At 42.9% G+C, this 9,926-nt stretch overlaps 1 protein-coding gene across 1 annotated transcript; it reads left to right on the top strand.

Moving 5' to 3' along the window:
• The first annotated feature begins 4,647 nt into the window (after positions 1–4,647).
• On the top strand, positions 4,648–9,411 carry LOC135533063 (immunoglobulin lambda-1 light chain-like). The gene is made up of 4 exons (XM_064960452.1): positions 4,648–4,738; positions 4,847–5,175; positions 7,880–7,913; positions 8,833–9,411. The coding sequence occupies exons 1-4, from the start codon at positions 4,699–4,701 to the stop codon at positions 9,156–9,158; spliced, it is 729 nt and encodes a 242-aa protein (XP_064816524.1). The 5' UTR covers positions 4,648–4,698; the 3' UTR covers positions 9,159–9,411.
• Positions 9,412–9,926: the final 515 nt, after the last annotated feature.

Below are 9,926 nucleotides of genomic sequence, written 5' to 3' on the forward strand. Positions count from 1 at the left end.
TAGATTAGATGAGTGTATTACACACAGTCATAGGCTTGCAAATGTAATCACAGGTTACAGTGAAATTCTTATCCGCCGAGACTGTATGGTGCATATAATAATAGACTATATGGTACATAGACTGTATGGTACGTATATGGTATGGTACATGGACTGTATGGTACATAGCCTGCATGCAACATCTACTGTATGGTACATATACTAATACAATGTATGGTACATATAATGTATGGTACATAGACTGCATGGTGCATATAATAATAGACTGTATGGTACATATACTGAATGGTACAAAGACTGTATGGTACGTAGATGGTATGGTACATGAACTGTATGGTAACATAGACTGTATGGTACATATAACAGACTGTATGGTACATAGACTATATGGTACATGGACTGTATGGTACATGTACTGTATGGTACGAAGACGGTATGGTACATGGACTGTATGGTATATAGACTGTATGGTGCATGAAATGTATGGTACATAGACTGTATGGTACATATACTGTATGGTACATATACGGTATGGTACGTAGATGGTATGGTACATGGACTGTATGGTAACATAGACTGTATGGGACATATATAATAGACTGTATGGTACATATGCTGTATGGTACATATACTGTATGGTATGTAGACTGTATGGTACATATACTGTATGGTACATAGACTGTATGGTATGTAGACTGTATGGTATGTAGATTGTATGGTACATGGACTGTATGGTACATGGACTGTATGGTACATAGATTGTATGGTACATATACTGCACGGTACATACAATAATATAATGTATGGTACATATTATAATAGAATGTATGGTACATATACTGTATGGTGCATATACTGTATGGTACGCATATGGTATGGTACATGTACTGTATGGTACATATAATGTATGGCACATGAACTGTATGGCACATATAATGTATGATGCATGAACTGTATGGTACATATACTGTATGGTACATGGACTGTATGGTACATGGCATGTATGGTACATATACTATATGGTACATTAACTGTATGGTAACATAGACTGTATGGTAACATAGACTGTATGGTAACATAGACTGTATGGTTCCTCCTTCTGAGCCTGGTTCCTTCCTCTGAGCCTGGTTCCTCTCTAGGTTCCTCCTTCTGAGCCTGGTTCCTATCTAGGTTCCTCCCTCTGAGCCTGGTTCCTTCCTCTGAGCCTGCTTCCTCTCTAGGTACCTTCCTCTGAGCCTGGTTCCTCTCTAGGTTCCTCCTTCTGAGCCTGGTTCCTATCTAGGTTCCTCCCTCTGAGCCTGGTTCCTCCCTCTGAGCCTGGTTCCTCTCTAGGTACCTTCCTCTGAGCCTGCTTCCTCTCAAGGTTCCTCCCTCTGAGCCTGCTTCCTCTCTAGGTTCCTTCCTCTAAGCCTGCTTCCTCTCTAGGTTCCTTCCTCTGAGCCTGCTTCCTCTCTAGGTTCCTCCCTCTGAGCCTGGTTCCTCTCTTGGTTCCTCCCTCTGAGCCTGGTTCCTTCCTCTGACCTTGCTTCCTCTCTAGGTTCCTTCCTCTGAGCCTGGTTCCTCTCTAGGTTCCTCCTTCTGAGCCTGCTTCCTCTCTAGGTTTCTCCTTCTGAGCCTGCTTCCTCTCTAAAATCAAATCAAATCAAATCAAACTTATTTATATAGCCCTTCGTACATCAGCTGATATCTCAAAGTGCTGTACAGAAACCCAGCCTAAAACCCCAAACAGCAAGCAATGCAGGTGTAGAAGCACGGTGGCTAGGAAAAACTCCCTAGAAAAGCCAAAACCTAGGAAGAAACCTAGAGAGGAACCAGGCTATGTGGGGTGGCCAGTCCTCTTCTGGCTGTGCCGGGTAGAGATTATAACAGAACATGGCCAAGATGTTCAAATGTTCATAAATGACCAGCATGGTCGAATAATAATAAGGCAGAACAGTTGAAACTGGAGCAGCAGCACGGCCAGGTGGACTGGGGACAGCAAGGAGTCATCATGTCAAGTAGTCCTGGGGCATGGTCCTAGGGCTCAGGTCAGTTGAAACTGGAGCAGCAGCACGGCCAGGTGGACTGGGGACAGCAAGGAGTCATCATGTCAGGTAGTCCTGGGGCATGGTCCTAGGGCTCAGGTCCTCCGAGAGAGAGAAGGAGAGAATTAGAGAACGCACACTTAGATTCACACAGGACACCGAATTGGACAGGAGAAGTACTCCAGATATAACAAACTGACCCCAGCCCCCGACACATAAACTACTGCAGCATAAATACTGGAGGCTGAGACAGGAGGGGTCAGGAGACACTGTGGCCCCACCCGAGGACACCCCCGGACAGGGCCAAACAGGAAGGATATAACCCCACCCACTTTGCCAAAGCACAGCCCCCACACCACTCTCTAGGTTCCTCCCTCTGACCTTGCTTCCTCTCTAGGTTCCTCCCTCTGAGCCTGCTTCCTCTCTAGGTTCCTCCCTCTGAGCCTGCTTCCTCTCTAGGTTCCTTCCTCTAAGCCTGCTTCCTCTCTAGGTTCCTCCCTCTGAGCCTGCTTCCTCTCTCGGTTCCTCTCTAGGTACCTTCCTCTGAGTCTGCTTCCTCTCTAGGTTCCTCCCTCTGAGCCTGGTACCTCTCTAGGTTCCTTCCTCTGAGTCTGCTTCCTCTCTAGGCTCCCCTCTAGGTTCTTTCCCAAATTCCTTCCTTCTGGGGAGTTTTCCTGCCCAATGTGCTTCTGCCTGTTCTATGTGGTTTTAGTCTGGGTATCTGTAAAGCACTTTGTGGCAGCAGCTGATGTAAAAGGGCTTCATCATTCGGCCAGGGTCACCATTACGCTGAGCCCATTGAGCAATTTGTTTGAAGTGCTTTGTTCAAGGGCACAGCGACAGACTCCCCACCTTGTCGGCTCTGGCATTCAAACCAGCGATATGATGTAGATACAGAAAGTAAACAGCTTAGTGGGTCAATTCTCACAACAACTAAGAGCGTTGAAGCGCGAAGCTCAACCTCTCCGCTCTTTTGATGGCCTGGCCACCACGCTGTACACAGTGTGAAGTGTATCCGTGCACATGCGCAGATACTTTGTGTTATTGTGTGAGAGTGAAGTGTTGCATCTCGCCCATCTCAATATCTCCGGTGCTGCTCGTGGCAACATCATTTTGCTGAGTCTAATTAATATGGGGAAACTATTCCTTTTTAAATAGTTTTATCAAAGAAACATTGAACATCTAATAGTCAAATCATAGAGTAAAAGCAGGTGAGCTGGTTCTTGGCCATTTTCTGGTGTTATTTGGTGGAAAACTGAGCAGGTGGAGCATTATGTCAATCTTGTTACTCATAGATAGATAGGATGGAAATGTTGTAACAATAAAACATTTTTTGTGAAACATTCAATTACCACTCCTTTTTGCACACAACAAGCTTCCACTCTCCCCACTGTCACAAGGGGATTCATGGCTTATTTAAGAAGAAATCATCAACTCTGTTACTTTATTTGACACTTACTAGGCATTTGTGATATTACTTTCTTTATTTAACCTCTTGAGATGGGAAAACACGTTGTTTATGAAGGCGAATATGTGCTATTTATGACAAAATCGAAGAAATGCTTTACCAAGTTACACTTTTCAATAGGCACCGAATTGGTGGAACGACCCAGAATGCCAGGCGGAGAGAGAGAGAAGCATTCAAGTATTTCAGACTAGAACGCTGACCTCTATTTTACATTAGGATGCAGGAATGACAGGCCAATGTTGAGAGAGTTTGAAGCTGCCATTATTACATGGTTTAAAATGTTCTCTGTTATTAACATTACATGTTGGACTCAGTATCATTTCAGCATTAATATCTACTGTATAGGTCTGACCTTCACTTAGTCTTTCAGCATTAAACTATGACCTTGTAAGATTCAACTCAATATTAGGAAGGTGTTCTTAATGTTTTGTACACTCAGTGAAGCGTGGCGTCATGCTACGTGTTTCACATTCTGCATCAGTGATCAGAATAGAGGCTGCAGTTCTGTCAACGTCCACCAGAGGAGGACAAAGTACCACCAATAATGACTCAGGATATACCTACATTAAAGCAGGCACAGTTTGGCGCCAGTCAGACCACTGGTTTCAGTCCCACCTAGTCTCGCGGGGCCTTCCTTCCGTACTAACCCAGAAAAAACTGATGGTTTCATGTCTACTATCTCTAGTTAACAGAGTCATTCACCAGGGACGTGTTCTAGATCTGACACTGAGTTACAGGCAGTGATGCGTTGCTCCCTTTCTCCCCCAGGACACACCTGCTTCCCCCCCTCCTCTCCTTATTTATAGCCTCATGTAAATGAAGGGGTTATTTTATCTCCTCTCAGAACTGTGTGGGGGGAGGGGGTGGGGTGTGGGGTAAGTTGCCTCATCATTATTTTGGCCCCGTGTAGATCTAGTGTAGGATATTAAACTCCAGTTATGATTTGATGGAGGTAGAATATGAATCAGTGATGAAGACAGGATCTCATGTCGAGCAATGAGAGAAGCTGGTGATTGGTTAACTGTAGAGGTCACTCCCTCTGGTCCTCTCTGGCTTGTTGATAGGTTAACTGTAGAGGCCCCTCCCCCTGATCCTCCCTGTCTGTCTCCTTATAGGTGGGTCCTGCAGCCTCTCCTCTCCTCACACTCCAACCCTGCTCATCTCTCAGCTGGACAGTAAGGGCCGTTCACACCACATACTGACAACATGCTGGGGACACTCTGCACTCTCTTCACTGCTCTAACATGTAAGGGATTTACTGTTTGTTCAATCTGAATCCACAAACAATGCCAATGAAGTTTTACATTCATGTATGATAAATTGTCTTAATAAATGGTGTATTTCATTCCCACAGATGTCAGTTGCCAGAAAGCAGTGACACAGACACCTTCAGTACTGACTGTCAGTACAAAGGGGACTGCCGCTTTTCACTGTGACATCACCAAATATGAAGGCTATCATGTAATCTGGTATAAACAGGTTCCAGGAGGAGCTCCTCAGTATGTGTTAAGGTATCACTATACACTCGACTCTCCTGATCAATATGGTTCTGGTTTCTCCTCTGATCGTTTCACATCTAAAGCCACGTCTGATAAGGATTATCAGTTTATAATCAGTAATGTGGAGGAGACAGACTCAGCAGTGTATTACTGTAATACATGGGACAACTCTGTTAAAGAGGAAGTATCACAGTGATATACACCATGACAAAACCTCCCCACCAAATACACTCACTTCTGCTTTCTGTTCTGAATATAGACACTAACTGAATGTCAAGTCATCCTGAACCAGTGTGTCTGCAGGAGGAGAACATTCCATGCTTGTGTTTTACACAAAACCCTTCACATATTTCGTAGAATGTTGTCATTAACAATTACACCTAGTTGTCACAAAGCATGAATGATAAAGTGATATTCCAGAAGGTTCAGTCCTGACAGAAGACTCCATGTATCAGATAACCTCCATGATAGTCAGTCTGTAATAACAGTGAGCAGAAGAGAGACTGTTGATAATAGAGACGAACACTACGGACTGTAACCTGGGGACTGTTGATAATAGAGACGAACACTACGGACTGTAACCTGGGGACTGTTGATAATAGAGACGAACACTACGGACTGTAACCTGGGGACTGTTGATAATAGAGACGAACACTATGGACTGTAACCTGGGGACTGTTGATAGTAGAGACGAACACTACGGACTGTAACCTGGGGACTGTTGATAATAGAGACGAACACTATGGACTGTAACCTGGGGACTGTTGATAATAGAGACGAACACTCTGGACTGTAACCTGGGGACTGTTGATAATAGAGACGAACACTACGGACTGTAACCTGGGGACTGTTGATAATAGAGACGAACACTCTGGACTGTAACCTGGGGACTGTTGATAATAGAGACGAACACTATGGACTGTAACCTGGGGACTGTTGATAATAGAGACGAACACTACGGACTGTAACCTGGGGACTGTTGATAATAGAGACGAACACTATGGACTGTAACCTGGGGACTGTTGATAATAGAAAAGGCCACTCTGGACTGTAACCTGCGGACTGTTGACAGTAGAGAGTGCTGCTTGTTGGTATAAACAGGTTCCAGGAGGAGTCACTCGGTATGTATTAAAGTGGTACCACACTGTTTGGAGTTCTGTAGAATATGGTTCTGGTTTCTCCTCTCCTAAATTCACATCTAATCATCAGTCTAAATCAGATTACTGTTTGATTATTAACAATGTGGAGGAGGCAGACTCAACAGTGTATTATTGTAAGACCTGGGACAGCTCTGTTAAGGAATACGTATCACAGTGATATACACCATGACAAAAATCTTCTCCCCAAATACACTCACTTCTAATTCATGCGTGGCAGTGGGGTGAACTGTAAGAAACAGTAGTTGAAGTTGATCAGAGATTATTATAACAATATACACATGTCACAATGGGAGATCTGAATATAGAACTACCATCCATCCCTACATGTCAACAAGATCATATCATCATCATCATCATCATCATCATCATCATCAAGTCAATACTGCATCATATGGATAGTGCTTTAACTGATGGATTCAAAAGGACCAGACACAAACAGCAGAATATGATGCTATTCTATATACTGTTAGTTCATAGAGAGGAACTCTAGAAAAGCCTGAGATGTTTGTAGAGAGAGGGAAGCTCTGTCTGAATGGGATGTTTCAGTTCCTGTCCTCTCAGTAGAGAGAGGGAAGCTCTGTCTGAATGGGATGTTTCAGTTCCTGTCCTCTCAGTAGAGAGAGTGAAGCTCTGTCTGAATGGGATGGTTCAGTTCCTGTCCTCTCAGTAGAGAGAGAGAAGCTCTGTCTGAATGGGATGGTTCAGTTCCTGTCCTCTCAGTAGAGAGAGTGAAGCCCTGTCTGAATGGGATGGTTCAGTTCCTGTCCTCTCAGTAGAGAGAGAGAAGCTCTGTCTGAATGGGATGGTTCAGTTCCTGTCCTCTCAGTAGAGAGAGTGAAGCTCTGTCTGAATGGGATGGTTCAGTTCCTGTCCTCTCAGTAGAGAGAGTGAAGCTCTGTCTGAATGGGATGGTTCAGTTCCTGTCCTCTCAGTAGAGAGAGTGAAGCTCTGTCTGAATGGGATGGTTCAGTTCCTGTCCTCTCAGTAGAGAGAGTGAAGCTCTGTCTGAATGGGATGGTTCAGTTCCTGTCCTCTCAGTAGAGAGAGTGAAGCTCTGTCTGAATGGGATGGTTCAGTTCCTGTCCTCTCAGTAGAGAGAGTGAAGCTCTGTCTGAATGGGATGGTTCAGTTCCTGTCCTCTCAGTAGAGAGAGTGAACCTCTCTCTGAATGGGATGGTTCAGTTCCTGTCCTCTCAGTAGAGAGAGTGAAGCTCTGTCTGAATGGGATGGTTCAGTTCCTGTCCTCTCAGTAGAGAGAGAGAAGCTCTGTCTGAATGGGATGGTTCAGTTCCTGTCCTCTCAGTAGAGAGAGTGAAGCTCTGTCTGAATGGGATGGTTCAGTTCCTGTCCTCTCAGTAGAGAGAGTGAAGCTCTGTCTGAATGGGATGGTTCAGTTCCTGTCCTCTCAGTAGAGAGAGTGAAGCTCTGTCTGAATGGGATGGTTCAGTTCCTGTCCTCTCAGTAGAGAGAGTGAAGCTCTGTCTGAATGGGATGGTTCAGTTCCTGTCCTCTCAGTAGAGAGAGTGAAGCTCTGTCTGAATGGGATGGTTCAGTTCCTGTCCTCTCAGTAGAGAGAGTGAAGCTCTGTCTGAATGGGATGGTTCAGTTCCTGTCCTCTCAGTAGAGAGAGAGAGAAGCTCTGTCTGAATGGGATGTTTCAGTTCCTGTCCTCTCAGTAGAGAGTGAGGAGGTTATTGTACGGCCGTGTAAACAAACTGAATCACTGTGGTATTCGGACAAGGAACCAAGCTCATTGTCACTGGTGAGTTCCCTTTATTTTAACCTTATATTTTTGTATTCCAGGCTTGTTTTAATACGTAATAGTTAATAGAGTTACATATTTAACATTATATGCTTCTTTCATGTTTATTTAGTGTAATTAACCTACTTTGTGGACTGATTATCAAGAGTGATGGACACCATGTGACATCTTCTTAACCTACAGTACATCTGTAGTTGTTGATTTCTCATTTAAACTTAAAAAACATGATGGACTATTTGACCATGTAGGTTACTGCTGTCACTTGACAACAATACTCATTTATAATGTCTCATACAATAATCATCTATTTACTCGGAGGTAGATTTGAATGTGAATGCTACATAAAGTTGTATCAACCTTTAAGGCATTGGTCCCACCTTATATTAAAGAATGATAAAACCATGTATATAGTAGTTACACATAATGTTATATTAAATAATAATAAAACCATGTATATGGTAGTTACACACAATGTTGCTACATGATTCATTACATTGCAGGCTACTAAATGACAGTTGGTAACTCTGTTTCCTGGGTGACTAGTAGTAGGATATATGTTTGATTGTATCCCTCATTCAGCACATCTGACTACTTGATGATGTTTAAACGTAGAGATCTGAACTCATTATCCACTTGTACAGAAATCTGCTTCACCTCTGAAAAGTCACACATGGAGAGTTACTTAGGAAGTTTAAAACAAAGACCAGGTACAAACAGAGATTTGTGAGTAACAAGTAAGGATAGAATGACATGGTTTTAGGGCCTTTTAATTTATGAGCCCAACATGTTAATTGTTTGTAGCCTTTGAAAAAACGTTGTATTTTTTTATTCTACAGTATAATCACACAACCCTGTTTCATTCTACTAACATATCAAATGATTTTGCGTAATATTTATTCTGCTCATTCCATTGGTCCAGACTTTACCCTCCCTCCGCCTGTCTTGACCATCTTCCCTCCGTCCAGCGATGAGTTGAAGTCCAGCAAGGTCACCCTGGTGTGTCTGGCCAGTCAGATGGCCATGGCCTTCGCAGATGTCAGCTGGACAGCGGGAGGGATTCCGGTCACCGGCGGCATCGCAACGAGTGGCCCGGTGCCGCAAGCCGACAAGACGTTCCAGCTCAGCAGCTGTCTGACCGTTGACACGTCAGAATGGAACCAGGACAAAGTGTTCTCATGTAAAGTCACCGCGGGATCCAAGTTCGCTGAGAAAGACATCAAGAAGTCTGAATGCAGCACTGAATAGCCTGAGAACCATTGTAATGTCCATTTCATTTTCTACATCACTTTTCAAGTTATTGTTAATGCATTAGAAGTTTAACCTGCATATATACATTATGTTCCTTAAAAGATGAATAGCTAATCACACTGATATAATAGGCTACACGATAAGTAGACTTTTTATATTTGAAATGTGTTGTTTTGTAGATGTATAATAGAGGAATAGTTAGAGCTTTGCTGTATTGTGGATATTAAATAAAGAACATTCTAAAGAACAAGTGTTTGTATTTGATCATGTTGATGAACATCAGTGTTAGCAGCTCTAAATGAGGGGGAGTTTAACTGAACTCAAATAGCGCATTCTGCTCTCTGACTTTAGTCCAGATCCAGAAATAGTTGATCTAGATATCCAGGATGTAGGGCAGGTTTACTGTAATGTTAATGAATAACCAGAGATGGACCACAAGTTTAGTTTATATTAAAACTTCACATTATTGAGAACCTTTCATTAGTGTGATAAGATTGTTTTATAAGAACATTCTGAAAGTAAATATTTAATAATCTTCCATATCAATTTAAAATAGTTGATTTGAAAAGGAAACTTGATTATTTCCTAGGCAATATTTGCTTGTACTTTTCACTGTATGAGGAATTAAAACAACAGCACAATAACGTGATAAATTCAATATATTCATAGTTTATATTCAATAGTGTTATAAACCGACGTCTTACTATAATGTACTTTAACATTTTACTCATGACTCTTTTCTCTCCGTACATCTTTGCCAGCAGG

The sequence above is a fragment of the Oncorhynchus masou genome, unplaced genomic scaffold, assembly GCF_036934945.1.
Source record: "Oncorhynchus masou masou isolate Uvic2021 unplaced genomic scaffold, UVic_Omas_1.1 unplaced_scaffold_2189, whole genome shotgun sequence".
Taxonomy (NCBI): domain Eukaryota; kingdom Metazoa; phylum Chordata; class Actinopteri; order Salmoniformes; family Salmonidae; genus Oncorhynchus; species Oncorhynchus masou.

Bases quoted from the DNA above. Each gene is read 5' to 3' on its own strand.
- LOC135533063 (XM_064960452.1), top strand. From the start codon at position 4,699: ATGCTGGGGACACTCTGCACTCTCTTCACTGCTCTAACAT. The intron at 4,739-4,846 runs GTAAGGGATTTA...TCATTCCCACAG, and splicing joins TCTCTTCACTGCTCTAACAT to ATGTCAGTTGCCAGAAAGCA. The intron at 7,914-8,832 runs GTGAGTTCCCTT...CCATTGGTCCAG, and splicing joins AACCAAGCTCATTGTCACTG to ACTTTACCCTCCCTCCGCCT.